The sequence below is a fragment of the Miniopterus natalensis genome, chromosome 8, assembly GCF_054644295.1.
Source record: "Miniopterus natalensis isolate mMinNat1 chromosome 8, mMinNat1.hap1, whole genome shotgun sequence".
NCBI lineage: Eukaryota > Metazoa > Chordata > Mammalia > Chiroptera > Miniopteridae > Miniopterus > Miniopterus natalensis.
The window spans coordinates 33,646,006-33,661,521 of record NC_142088.1 but is presented as its reverse complement, the minus strand read 5'-3'; the positions used below and the strand labels follow the sequence as shown (position 1 = coordinate 33,661,521).

Below are 15,516 nucleotides of genomic sequence, written 5' to 3'. Positions count from 1 at the left end.
TTCTTTCAATATATTATGCTGCTTATCTTTCACCTTTTGTTATCTAATTTGGAAATCCTACATAAAGGTATAATCCTGTATATGTTTGTAGATGCCTTCTCTAGCCCTCTATATAGGCCATAAACCTTCTTACTTCATTCATTCAACACTTACTCAGTGCCAACTGGCCAGTTAGAAACCAACCCTGTTTCCTTTGAGATTTTCTCATAATTCTTAAGACACTCCCTTCTTTAAACTCCTGAATCATTAACACAACTTGCCATTTATCTTTTTATTCTTAGCTCAACCCTCCTATAAAAGTGCCACTACACAAGCAAGCTAATTCTTTAAACAGGCTTTTATTGTGGAGTCTATACATACAAAAGTATATTTAACGTCCTTGAATTTCCTGAAACATATAAAAATATTTTTCATACAACAGGGCCCCTACATATAAGCCAATTATTTGATCTGTATGCAACCAAAAAAACAGAATACATGTACAGAAATTGAAAGAATCCTCAAGAGAAATTTTGTTTATAAAATATTTTTTTACTGAATGTACTGACTTTTTACTCTTAACTCCTGAGTAAAATGATATTTCACTTAGTGTCTCACATCTCGCTGTATACTTAGATTTCACAAAATTGCTACTGATAAAAGGTTTCTCTGAAAATATTATCAGTAATATTATGGATTATCATATATTTTATTTTCTTAAGACATAGGTTACATTATGAATTAAAGCATAGTCATTTGTTTGTGACAGAATAAAAAAATAATTTAAAACTGCCCAAGATTAATAGGATGGTTTATTAATTAAACCACGCATTAAACTCCTTTTCCTACCAAGGTCCAAATGAAAGGATTAAAAATTTTTTGTTTTTACTTTTCAAGCCATAAAAATGTTGGAAAACAAAACAGAAGATGAAAACTAGACAAAAAAGTTAAAGGAAATCTTTGAAGACAGAAAGTAGATAAAACTGGACTATCAATTTAAAAAGAGACAAGAATTGGTAATCCAAATCTCCAGAGATAAGGAGAGATCTTTCCCTACAAGTCCTCTGATTCCAACCAACAGAGCAAGAATAAACCCTGAAAAGAACATCAGGGTAAGTTATTTTATAATTGCATTTCAAATGTCTGGGTCCTTAACATTCTGGACTTTCAATGACACTTGGCCCCTGGCTATAAACTAGACCAGTGATCCTCAAACTTTAGCTTGATTAAAACTACCAGAAAGGCTTATTAAATCAGACAGCTGGGATCCATCTACAAGTTTCTGATTCAGTAGATCTAGGGTGGAGATCAAGATCCTGCATATTTAAGAAGTTCCTATGTGATGTTACTGGTCCAGGGACCGTCACACTTTGAATTAATCGAGAGCAAAGCTCTAAAGGAAGTAGACCACCTTCTGTAGAGAAGTCCTAGTGTGGGAACTGGGATCAAAAAGAAAAGTGCAGAGTTTAAAGTAACTCTTTACCTTTATATTAACTCTACTCAAGGTTCAAATACATGAAAGCAGCAAAACTCAGAGTAAACTTCCTTTACTTTGGCAACTGTGGTTATCTCAAATCTGTCAGCCTTCTCCATGCCCACATATCCTCCATTAGGGTAGCCTTCCTTCTGACCCACCTCCCTGCTCACCATACAAAGCCCTACAATCAGCATTCCCACTTAAGGTAAAGATTGTGGGGAATAGTGCTAAATAACTCTAGAGGTCACCCATGCCACCTAAGTCTACTAATTACCCCCATTCTTTAGCCAAGTATCCTATCCATAAACATAAAACAAGGATCACTACACACATTTGAGCAAAATAAATACTTCAAAGCTGTGTTTTTGAATCAACTAACAAAGCATGAAAATCTTTATCACTGTAGAAGAAAATATAAATATCACAAACCTGATCAATATAAAAAATTACAATTTTTAAAAAATGGCTAAGAGTAGCAAGTCTGTGCTAAATTCCACCTTTCATATTAATAAGAGTGCTACTCAATGTGCCAGTGCATGAGATTAAACAGAAAAATGAGAGTATTTACAAATGTTCATAAAAATTTGACAGTGACTTATGAATAGAAATCTAATAATCTAATTGTTAGATAAAATTAAACCTAATAATTAAAAATATGGGTTTTTATTTTGTGTCTTTGCTTATTGCATTATTTCTGATAATTCTAGTAATTTATTTCTATTGTATTTTATAAAAGTATCAATCTAAAAATCATTAAAAAAGAAAAACTGGTGTTTCACTATAGACAAACACTGTAATAAAAAGCAGTATATCTAAAGGCTAATAAATCAAGAAACAAGAATTTTAAGAACTAAAAACCACAAACTACTCAAAATTTTTCCCCTCTGCCAGTGGATCTTGGGGTAGTAGAAGGAATTTCAATACAGCATCTCTTATTTTATATTATATCTGTGTGTCTCTATATCAACTTCCCCCATAGTTTATGAACTTCTTAGGGGAAGAAATTAGTAGGAATTTTATTTCCACTACTTCTAACAAGCTGCCAAACATATGAATAGTTTATTATATGTTCTGAAGTAAAGTAAACCAAAAACCTTAACTGAATAAATGCAGTATTTTAAAAATCATTAAAAACAAAGAACACACAACCATCCAAAATCTATGGGACACAGCAAAAGCAGTCCTGAGAGGGAAGTTCATAGCACTACAGGCCTACCTCAAAAATCAAGAAAAATTTTTAATAAACTACCTAACCCTACAACTTAAAGAATTAGAAAGCTCCCCTGGTGAAATCATCCGGACCAGGGCTTTTGTTTGCTGGGAGTTTTTTGGTTACTGCTTCAATTTCATCACAGGTTTTCTGATTCTTCCTGATTCAGTGTTACATGGTCTCACTCATATGTGGAATCCAATAAACAAAACAGACTGAGGAACAAAATAGATCCAGAGACATAGAAGCATGGAACAGACTGATGAATCTCAGGGGGAAGGTGGAGGTGGGGGAGTGGGTGGGGAGAGATTAATCAGAGAACTTATATAATTATATGCATAACCTATGGAGACAGACATTGGTATGGGGAAGGCCTGGGGGTGGGGTGGAGGGGATCAATGGGGGGAAAAAAGGGACACTGTAATACTTTCAATTAAGATAAATTTAAAAAATAAATAAAACAAAAATTAAAAATAAAAATTTAGTTGTGACAGCTATGTTGGGAGGCAATACAATGTAGACCATGAGCCTTGGAGTTAGCCTGGTTTCTTATTTTGTCATTGTCCCTTACTAGCTGTGTGGATTAAGTTATAGATTCCTCATTTACAAAACAGACCATCTAACCTGACAGGGTTAGTATGAGGACTGAATGAGGTAATGCACATAGAGGGCTTAGCACAGTGCTTATCACTGAATTACCTGTTATTTTTCTCTAAAACTTAAAACCTGAGGGGTAATCACAAAACTATTCAATTTTACTTACAGATAATCCATTTTTCCATTGCATCCAAAGAGAGATATTCACAAGGCATCTTAAAAAGAAAAAATATAAATTTGTGTTTAAAAGAAATTCTTAAAAATAAACAAACAAACAAAACCCCCAAAATCCCATACTGAATCACTCTCCTTTGACTCCTGAGAATTCTCACTGCCCAATTCTTGGCTCAAATATCAAAACAAATTTTAAAAGTTGGATACAAGCTTTATAACCTATATTTAAAATTGCAGTCCATAAAGGACAATGAGAGCTGTGTTCCTTTCATCACATTTATAAACCTTAAAACCTCTCTTTAAAAAGTACTGTTGCTAAATCACATTCAATCTGATAAATGACAACTTCCAGATTTCCCAAGTCTATTTCCGAGTTTGTGGTATTACAAAGGATAAAATTTTAGTCAAGTCAAAAAAGACTTAAGCATATGAATGCTCACTGTCTCACCCAAATTAATTATGTGTGTGCATTCTCCATATGCATAACATCTATATTCATATACACAGAGAAAAGATTTAAAAAAATATAACAGGATTTTAACAATTTTCTCTAGTAGGTAAGATTTGGAAAAAATTTGTTTTCATCTTTATAAATTTCTGCACCTTCCAAATTTTCCACCACAATAGAACAAAACAAACTTTTAAACTTTAAAATACTCATACTATTAATTGTATTACTTAGCATCAGAATCTAGAAATAAAAACACTAAATAGTATGACTTAACTACTGAGCATTTTACAATAAACTTCACTATTGGCTAGTACTAATTAAAATATTGGAACAACACTGCCTAAGTTATTTTTTAAAATCAATTTTACTATTTTCATTCAAAAAGGGAAAAATAGAATCTTACAGTATCAGACTGTGCAGGATTAAGCATTGTACTGGGTGCACTGATGAGACTCAATAACTGGGCATTTCTCCACTGGTCAGCTGAAAGATTCCTTCGAGGATACACCATCTGAAGAGAAATTAGTGCATCTGAAAGAGACTAATTAAAATAGAAAAGAATAATATTGAGGAATAAAAATGTTTTTCCTTTTCCATTTAAATTCCAGTTACAGCTGCTGTGCATTTCTAATTGTACCATCCTAAAACAACAGAGCTTAATTAAACTATGCTTTTTTAATCTGAGGTGGTCCCAGCAGCCCTCCTCTAGTTTGTCATTGTTATTTTTTAATTTTTTCCCCCCATCCTTACCTGAGGATATGCTTATTGATTTCAGACAGAGGGAAAGGGTGAGAGAGAAAGAGAGAGAGAGAAACATCAATGCTAGAGAGCCTTACATACATGACCCGACCAGAGATCGAACCCTCAACCTTTTGGTATATAGGACTACACTCCAACCAACTGATCCACATGAGCCAGGGCTAGATTTTTTTTAATTTTTATTTCATGAAAGCTACATAGATTCTGCATTCCTTAGGATCTTTATTTTAAAGGGGTAGAGAGCCTAGTGTTGTACTTCTATGCATGATTCTATACTCTGATAGTTTTCACTGAGAGGAAGACACTGGGGTTATATGATTAAGTGTTAATAAAGCTCAACATATTTCATAGTTCTCTAAGAATGCCTTATAAAAATAATCTACTGTACTCTATCTTAAGAAATTATTTAACTTCTATTTGCCACTTGGTCTGTTAACTACAGCTTTATCATCGAGGTATTTAATGGCTTTATCATCAAGGTATTTAATGTTTCATCTCATCTGCTTCTTGATTGCTTTTAACTGTCCTTTGCTATTCATCTCTACTTCCTAAAAATTCTGTACAATGATTTTTTAATCTGGCTGCACATAAATTGCTAGAGGAGTCTGTTCAGAATACAGGGCTCCACCTAAAATTTAGTGAACCAGAACCTCTGGGAATAGAACCCAGGAATCTGTATTATTAAACTCCAAGTGATGTGGAATAGGTTTTGAAAATTAAATTAATTAATTTACAACAAATCCTAGCACATAGATGATACTGAGATATCATGGAGCATCACAGAAAAATCAAGATTAGAAAATAACTGGTCTAATTCAAATGGTCAATTCTCCTCAAGTAATTATGAATATGCTAGTATATGCTAATGACTGAAGAACTTAAAAAGAGATCCAATAGCCTTTAAGGACATTTCCCTCACCTAAGTGGGAATAGAACCCAACCTGGTGTTAACTATATGTCAAAAAAAAGCACACATATTCATACAAAATACCCTATTATTAAAAATTCTTTCAGCATCCAAAGAGAACAATGAACTGAGATACTAATACCCTGAGATTTAGTTCTGGTTTTGCCACTATTTCTGTCAAATGGCTTGTCATGTCACTTCTCTAGCATTCAATTTCCTTATCTATAAATAATAAGGATGTATGAGCTAACTATAAATTTCCTTGATGTGCTTAGGAACTACAGTTCTTTGAATAAGCCCTACTGCAGAGAAGTCCTAATAGTAAGACTCCTTAGAACCAAAAGTATTTCATTAAGAACTATTTTTTAATGTCGTAAAAGACAGACTTTCCAAATTATTTCCACAAAACTCCTACAATATTTTTTCTAAGAGGCTATATTGTAATATAGCTAAAATTTATCAAAAACTATATATCTAAATACTTTAAAATATATATATATATCTTTATTGATTTCAGAAAGAGGAAAGGAGAGGGAGAAAGAGAGAGAGAGAGAGAGAGAGAAACATCAATGATGAGAGAGTCATTGATTGGCTGCCTCCTGCACGCCCCCGAATGGGGATCAAGCCCACGACCTGGGCATGTGCCCTGACCAGGAACTGAACCCTGATCGTCTGGATCCTAGGTCGATGCTCAACCGCTGAGCCACGCCCGGCCAGGCTAAATACTTTTAATAAAGTAACTGATTTAATCATCATAATAATCATATGAAGTAAGTACTATTATTACTCCATTTTACAGGTAAGAAAACTGATGTATAGTGAGGCCGGTTAAGTAACTTGCCCAATATTGCAGTTAGTAATTGGCAGAGTTGTGATTAGCATGCAAGCAGTCTAGTATGATAGGAGACATTATCAAAAACCGAACTTCACTACCTCTACACCCTATATTAAACCTAAAAATTATAATGGATCAACATATTCCTGAGTTTCTGTATACTATTCAAAAATCTAACTAATTAATTCTCTGGTTCACAACAGATAAAATCATGCACAGCTATTATTCTTATCTCATTAGTTTTTTCCTAGAAGTTTATCACTTTATCTAACTATCCACACTTAACCTATATCACATGCCAATTAAAGCACATCTAAAAACCAGCTCTTACCTTACTATGGGGTACAAATTCTTCCATCATCTTCTTTAAAGGGTTTTCATAATCCACAATCATCTGACCAAGGCGTGGATACTCTCGGTCACTTAAAACAGACATATCAGATTTCACTGAGCTGTAAGCCATCAAACTGAGAATTTCACAAAGATTTTTATAATGCAGGTCTACCTTGCTCCATGGGTCATTTCATGAGCATAGTTGTACAATCCAATTATTGCCTTCCTTTCTTCAATTCGAGAGAGCAATATCATTAGTGTTGTATAGGTTATGATCAAATCTAAGTAGTTCTTTGTTAAATCAAAGTTTACAGTCTGGAAAAAAAACACACATCAAGTTCAACTCATTCCTATTTTGTAAACTTTTAAACACACACATACACCAATCTTCATGGCAGCTACTAAAAGCTAATAATTTTCTAGAGTTACTTATTTTATCCCCATTTCTGAAATTCTAATTCCTTTAACCAAAGACATGTCTAAAATTTAGGAGTTACAAATGCAGCTTTGTGTTTGTGACATAATTTTATGGATGAAAAAGAGTTTGTTATCACCCTATTCAAACTAATACCAGTTTAAAAGGATAACTAATACCAAAGGAATATGAAACACTGGAGCCAGTCTCATTAAGCAAGAAAAATGATTAAAGTAAATGAAAAGGTTCACCATTAAGTCAATGGAGACATTTTTCACTTTGACTTCCTATATTTATAAACCATCTCACTGAGAAAGATTCTATCAAATATGCCTTTTACAGAGAAAAATATTATCCACTTAACTTTAATTGGACCTACTGAAGTAAAATACTAAAATTAATAACTACTTCCCAATATGTACAAGACTTATATTAAGTGACAATCAAATAAAGTAAAAAGATATACACTGTAACTCCTTACCTTAAAAAATTGTACAAAACAAGACAAATTAACAATGCTAAAACTTTATATATGGGGGCAGGCAAAAATAGGTTTACAATTGTAATAAAAATAATACAATTAATTAATAAATAATAATACAAGAATAAACTGTTTCCTGTACTCACAACTGTAAACCTACTTTTGCCAACACCTGTGCAAGTCACAAATTTTCTCTAAAGAAAACCATTCAGTCCCCTTAGTTCTACTAGAAATAGAGAGAATTGGAAAATTTTCTGAAAATAATACTTACAATATCAAAGAAGACTTGACAAACATCAATAGTATTGAGCAATTCACAAACATGGTCCTGAAAATAAAAGTTTCTTTTAATCTTTTATCTATATAAATATTATTAAATTCAGAAAGCACACACAATTAAAATGTACTTTAAAATACAGTTCTAGAAGAATTCTAATTTTATTATGTGCAAGTGACAAAGTGATTTGCAAAATTAATAAATATCAAATCAAGCTTAGAAGTGTTAAGTTTTATGTATTAGAATACATACCTTAAATTCCATAACATCTACAAATGTGAAGTAATATAATGCCAGATTTTTCAGAATCTCTGATTTTTCTTTCTGTAGCTGTGCAAGCTGTTGCTGTAAAAACAAAATTAGAATGCACTGTTCACTGAGAACAAAAATATTTAATTTTACTACAAACTATCTTCTTTTATGATTGCTATATGAAAACACAAGCTTTTAGAGCAATATTTCTAGATGATTAACGCTTTTTTAAAAAACCGAAATACTCGAGACAGCAACTGCTAATAGTGATCAGCAACTGACAGTGTGAGGCTACAAAACAAATCAAAGCGGATTAGTACTGAACTGCACTACTATTAAGGAAAATTGAAAAATATTAGGAAAAAATAATTATCAAATGAAAAACTTAAAAAAAACAAAAAACTGACTCATGAGCATGATCACATTACTAGAAGTGGAAGAAAAGAAGGTGAAAAACATTATAACTTACACTACAAAAAACAATGTTATAAATTTGTAACTTACCAAAAAGAACATCCAGGCAAAGCCACGGTTACGCATGCAAAATAAAATGTAGATACAAACATAAAATACAGTAAAGGTTCCCTGACCAGATCCACAAAACACAATAATACATTAAACAAAAGCAAAAAACCACAACAACAAAAAAGAAATGAGAAAGAAGCAAAACTAGAGCTAAGACACTGGTAAACATATGAAAGAGGGAAATGTGAATACAAAGACAAGTATTATTTCAATCAACTGTATTATTAAATTTACAGGTCCTAAGTTTTCTTTTTAAAACAACTATTAATATAATTTCTGAAAGAATCCAGCCATATTTAATGCTCTATATCATAAGACTGTCAGAATTCCAATAAAACATTTAGAACCTTGATACTGAGTGCAGTCTACAGAATAGCAACTTCCACATCATTTAGGCGCTTGTTAGAAAAGCAGGATCTCTGGCCAACCTCAGACCTACTGAATCAGACTCCACCTTTTAACAAGATACCCAGGTGATGTGAATGCACATTAAATGTCTGAGAATCATAAATTAAATGAAAAAATATGGGAAAGGGATGCAAAATATCAAACTTGCTATCAAAGCCCTCACAATTTTGAGGCCCTCTTACAGTTCTTTGTTATACTTACACACAGGAGTTGGGGTAAGAGGTGTCTCTCTATATAATTGCATTAAACCATTATATAAGCAAGAATATTTAAAGCAGTGCACATAACCTCAAGAGAAGCTTCAAAAACTATAAAAAGACTATTTAAAACAGCAAGTATAGCATCTAGTAGACCCAACTATTACAGGGTAAACTATCCTAAATATTGCAGTCCTTAAAGCTATTTAAAGAAGTAATTTTGTCTGGAAAACATGCCTAAATAAAATACTGCATCTCATTTCATTCCCCAAATGTCAAACAAATGAAGGCATATACTTAGAGTGATGTGTACCTATTTTTAGCTTTACCTATGAGAGTAGTTGACTTTATTTTGAATATGTTTCAAAACAATTGTTTAAATGTACATTTGTAATCACTACTCACATCATCAAATACACTTACTTTAAAATGATTCTATTTCATTAGCTTATAATACCTTAACCTTGTCCAACAACACTTAACATTTATGGCTGATGCCTTAGCCCTTTTTCCTCTTTTTCAGTACTTTAAATTTGAGTTTTGAAATATAACAGATGAAAGTAAACTCATAATAGGATAAGAAGCAAAAGTATAATTTAGTTGCTAATGAGCTTAATTATTAATAGTGCCTTTCAATTTCAATTTCTAGTTTGGACAAAAATGATAGTCGCCATATACTTATTATGGGTCTTAATGACCTTTTATACAAACCTTCATTTTACATACTCAGAGCTTAATGCCCACAGAACTTAAAAGAACCTTCCCAAAGTTTGTAACAACTTAATTACAGGGCCCGAATTGGCAATCTCATCTCCTTACTCCTAAAAAAGTACAGTATTCTTTCCACCATTCTACATGCCCAGCACCTCCCTTATTAATCAAATCTCATTATGCTCTAAATTTCTCATTCAACTTTATTTCCCCCCAAACCATATGTAACTAGCCTTTATAGTGACTAAATAATTTGTTGAACTAATAGATGTCTGAACTCAAAATAATTAGTCAAGTTTTCAAGGCCCTACAATTTGGCCCTAATTTACCTTTCCAATCTAAATTTCTCCTACACCCATTCAACACAATATAAACAGTGGCCAAAACTATGCAGTATTTTCTATACACATCTCATGTTTTCTTTACTGTTTCCTCTAATGAGGTGCCCTAATTCCACCACTTATATATACATTCAAATTCCACTACTCCTAAACCACTTAGCTTAAATGTTAACCTCATTTTCCAGAAAACCACCCTGACTGAACTTCTTCCCTTGAATGTAAATAACATCTTCCTCCTCTTAATGTGTATAATTTCTAATAGTATCACTTACTATCCCAGCTATCTCCAACATGTAAGCCAGTGTATCAAATCCGATTTTTTAATCACCACAACCCCTATCATACAGCTCTGCACATAAAGAAATACCCAATATAAACATCAATCAGATGAATAATCAGAAGACCTTTATATGTCAGTGTCAGATGACATGTTTTGGTAGGTGATGCTAGAAAGCCTACCTCTTATTATGTCACCATAGTTAAATGACTTAACTTCTCAGAGCCTACACCCTCATCACCAAAATGGGAGCTAATGTGTACAGTTATCCAAGATAATGTACATGAGGACATCTAACAGTGCCTGGCACCCAGAAGCTGCTCGTTAAATAGGTAAATATCAAATAGGGCTCACAAATCACTTCTTCAAAATATAAGCAAAAATAATTATTTTAAATAATCCCAATACTATCCATAATACTTCTAATAAGAGCTGATAGTAACTGAGCATGCACTCTTTACCAGGCATTGTTCCAAATATTCTGGAAGTATCTCAAACAATCCTCTCAACATCTCTTACAAGACAGGTACAATTCTGTTCACTATATAATGAAAATAAATTTCATAAAGCTTTGCATGAAAGAACTCAACTATAACAAGAAAGAAGAAAGCCTCTTCAACTCTCTTAGGCTTCAACGGGGGGGGGAGGGGGAGAGCTACAATTTAGTTCTTAAAGTGAAGGACAGTAAAAACTACAAAAAATGTATTTAACTTTAGGTTCCAGATCCAGAACAAGGTTTCCTTAATTCATCATCTTATTTTTTTATAGTAAATAAAGAGTAGGAAATTGTTTAAGAAAGTAAATCAGTAATAACTTGTTTGATGTCCAGAACAGAATATTAGAAAAGCACAATTTTGAGAGGAATTGATACTATTTGCTTTAAAAGTGTATCATGAATACACAGATTAAGTATGTTAGCAAAATACATATATGTACAATGTTTTTGTTAAAATTTCTAACTATAGATCAATATTATTAATATTCACGTAAAATGTGTAAAAACTTAAAATAAACAAGATAAACATTAGCCATGAAAGCTGCAAAATATAATCATATCTTTGTATGGAAAAACCCTGGTAATTAATCTTTATACAATTAAAAAACATTTTCCACACCAAAATAAGTATCTAAAAAATTGATAAAAATTTAGTGTGTATTTATTCTTTCAAACATAAAGTACTGGCAAATTACAATGAGGAATCAATGCCTAAGAGAGCCAACTCACTAATTTTCAACACACAAAAATGCAGCTTTAGCTCTTTATTCATCCATTTTAATGACCTTCTTTCATTATCCAAACTGCTTATGCATAATAAATTACTTTCCTGATCTAAATTATGCTAGCTGTTTGCTCCTTTTAAAAAACAACCAAGTACAGAGTTTGATTTGAGGGAAAATTTTGTTCAATTTCTTAGTATGATATTCTAAACCAAATTTTTTAAAACAAGAGACTTCGCCCGGCCAGGCATGGCTCAGTGGTTAAGCGTTGACCTAGGATCCAGGCGATCAGGGTTCGATTCCCGGTCAGGGCACATGCCCGGGTTGCGGGCTGCAGCCTATCAATGACTCTCTCATCATTGATGTTTCTATCTCTCTCTCTCTCCCTCCCTCTCCTTTCCTCTCCCTGAAATCAATAAAGATATATTTTTTAAAAAAAGAGACTTCTTTTAAGGAAATGTCCAGCTACCACCCTAGTCATCAACTCTCATCTGGATTACTGCAGTAGCCTCCTAACTGGTCTCTATACTTCTGCTCTTGCCTCTTCAGTCTTCTCCACATAGCAGCAGGAGAACGAGCATTTTAAAGCAATGTACTATGCTCAAAAAATGATTCCAGTGATAGTTAGGTAAGATGTTAACACTGAGTGAAGAGACTATGGCAACTCTGTACTATTTTTGCAAATTTTCTTAGTATAATATTATTTCAAAATAAAAGTGTGGGGTTTTTTTTTATTCCAATGGTTTCCCATCACACACAGAATAAAACACAAAGTCCTTACCAAAATAAAACCTAAAAGAGGACCCCTGCTTCTAACACCTAATCTCCTTTCATGCTCCTGCAGCCTCACTCAATCCTGGTCTTCCTTCAGTATTCATCAAATTCACCAAGCTTGGACCCACCCCAGAGCCTTTGCACTTGCTCTTTCATGTCCGGGGAGGCTCTTCTCCACTTCTTCACATACACTGCTCCTCCACTTCACTTCTCTTCAGAGAAGCTGCAGTAGAGCACTCTAATCTAGGATCACTCTTATCTAAAATAATCTCTACACCTTCATTACCCTCTAACTCCTTATCCTGCTTCCTATTTCTTCCTATCACTTCTCTCCAAATGAAAATAAGTATTTATTCATTTTAGCTACTTGCTGTCTAACATCTCAATTTGAATTTAAATTCCACGGGGGCAAGGAGGTTTGTATTACTTCCTGCTGTATCTCCAGCATCTAGAATACTGGCACACAGTGATACACTATAAATAAATAAATAAATGATCCTCAAGTTTCTCAACATAATACTCATGGAGTCAATTTTTTAATTACATCGCTGATTATAAATGAATGCAATAAATGTATCAAATCATGTCTCAAATGAATTAATGCATCCTAACACAAAGTATTAATTTAATCCCTTAAATAAATCCCCAAAGTTGGACAAAATATTTTATTATGTTATTCAGGATAGAAAAGCATGAAAGAAAAAAATGAGAAACATCTATAGAGAATGACAATCATATTAAATATAAGCAAATCTCCAAGGATTACCTGAAAATCCAAATTAACAGAAAGATTAATCATTTTTTAAAAGGTTCATAGGACTCTGTGGGACTTTCCTTTTATCATGTACAAATGATTCTACTGGCAGTCAATATTTCAGAAATGCATTTTTCTGAGCAAAGGATAGTAATACATTTTAGGAAAAGTTATCCTAACACTTGCCTGGCAAATAAGCATTACTGAATGTTTAAGATCTGTTACTAGCCCGGACCGGCGTCGCTCAGCGGTTGAGCATCGACCTAGGGTCCAGGTGATCAGGGTTCGATTCCCAGTCAGGGCACATGCCTGGGTAGCGGGCTGCAGCTGATCAATGACTTTCTCATCATTGATGTTTCTATCTCTCTCTCTCCCTCTCCTCTCCTCTCTCTGAAATCAATAAAGATATATTTAAAAAAAAAAAAATCTGTTACTAAATTTAATCCTCATAACTAATTTTCAAGATACGTTTTTTATTGTGGTAAAATATACATTAACATAAAGTCTACCATTTTAACGGTCTTTAAGTGTGCAGTTCACAGCTGTTGTGTAAGCATCACCCGCACCTTTCCCAGGACTTTTTTCATCTTCCCAATCAGGGCATATTTTTATCCTCACAGACTAGAAAAGGCTAAGCTGTTAATCCAGGTCAACATATTTCAAAGCTCAAAACACCTCTTCAATACACCTCAACATTTGAGTTGCCATAACACAAAAGAATTAGAGGGAACAGCAAAACTAAACTCTTTTGTTTTCAAGAAATACTTGCACTTAATTGTACCTTCATCAGTCTCACAGACTGAAGCTTTTAAGAACCCCTTGAATCCAACCTCTTCATTTTATATACTGAAGTGCTCTTTTTCAAGTTTACAATGCTAGTCACCTGTTTAATTCAGGAAAGCAAAGAACAGAAGGGTTTTATACTTTAAAGAACAGAAAGGCAAAAAGGGAAGGTTGTATCCACATCCCTTTGTAATAGGGCTTTATCGATCCTTCCATCAAGAGTTGAGTATGTTCCCACCCTTTCAATCTCATCTGGCCTTGTGACTTGCTTTAAACAGTAGAAAGCACCAGAAGTGACACTAAACTTCAGAGGCCTTACATCTCCAGTTTTTGCTCATTTTGGAACACTGCTCTAAAGTGCCGCGAGTGAAGAGGCCTGAGATACCATATGACAAGGAAAGAGAGGCTCAGCATCCTGCTATCCCAGCTGGGCCCATCCCCAGCCAACCCACCAACTAAATGCAGCTGTGACCTAAGGTTAGTAAGACCAGCAGAGGAACTGCCCAGTCAACCCACAAAATGGTAACAAATAAATTGTTTTTAAGCCAAATGAGTTTTTGGGTAGTCTGTTACGCAGCACTAGGTAACTGAAATAAAGATTAATTGAAAATTCAGTAATACAGCCCTGGCCGGGTGGCTCAGTTGCTTGGAGCATTGTCCCATGCACCAAAAGGGGTGTGGGTTCAATTCTGGTCAGGACGCATGCCTGGGTTGCGGGTTCAATCTCCGGTCCAGGTGCATACAGGAAGCAACCAACTGATGTCTCTCCCCACCCTCATCCCCCCGTTCTCTCTTTAAAATCAATAAACATGTCCTCGGGTGAGGATAGTCAGATAGATAAAATAAATAAAATTCAGTAATACAAATTAAAACAACCTCTATTTTACTACCTGAGCTCATTAATTTGCATTAGGAAAAATTTGGAAGTTTAAGATTTCTGGTCACAAGATAGTCAAATTAGCACAAAGTGATGAAACTAATTTTATCATTAGTATTAGAAAATTATTAATCATATGTCTTAATATGGTGTAGTTTGGTCAGGTGTAAACATCTTTGTATAAAAGATATCACACTGTATTAACGATAATACAGTTAACCAAATACAATTGCACCATTTCTATTATAAATGGAAATATAACTGATGCTAGTACTATTACACTAGCTTTTTTTTTTTCAATCCTCACCCAAGGATATTTTTCCCCATTGTTTTTCAGAGAGGTGGAAAGGAGAGAGAGAGAGAAACATCGATGTGAGAGAAACACATCGACTGGTTGCCTCCCGCACGAGTCCCAACTGGCAGGGAATCGAGCCTGGAACTGAGGTACGTGCCCTGGGCCAGAATCAAACCCAGGACCCTTCAGTCTGAGGGCTGACACTCTAA

At 33.9% G+C, this 15,516-nt stretch overlaps 1 protein-coding gene across 1 annotated transcript in view; it reads right to left on the bottom strand.

Moving 5' to 3' along the window:
- Positions 1 to 15,516, bottom strand: part of NCKAP1 (NCK associated protein 1) — a 75,840-nt gene that overhangs the window by 43,932 nt on the left and 16,392 nt on the right. Inside the window, exons 3-8 of the mRNA XM_087819725.1 lie at positions 8,148 to 8,240; positions 7,890 to 7,946; positions 6,895 to 7,037; positions 6,721 to 6,811; positions 4,292 to 4,429; positions 3,430 to 3,478 (exon numbers count right to left, since the gene is read on the bottom strand). Coding sequence (XP_087675851.1) covers positions 3,430 to 3,478; positions 4,292 to 4,429; positions 6,721 to 6,811; positions 6,895 to 7,037; positions 7,890 to 7,946; positions 8,148 to 8,240 — 571 coding nt within the window. The remainder of the gene's footprint in view (positions 1 to 3,429; positions 3,479 to 4,291; positions 4,430 to 6,720; positions 6,812 to 6,894; positions 7,038 to 7,889; positions 7,947 to 8,147; positions 8,241 to 15,516) is intronic.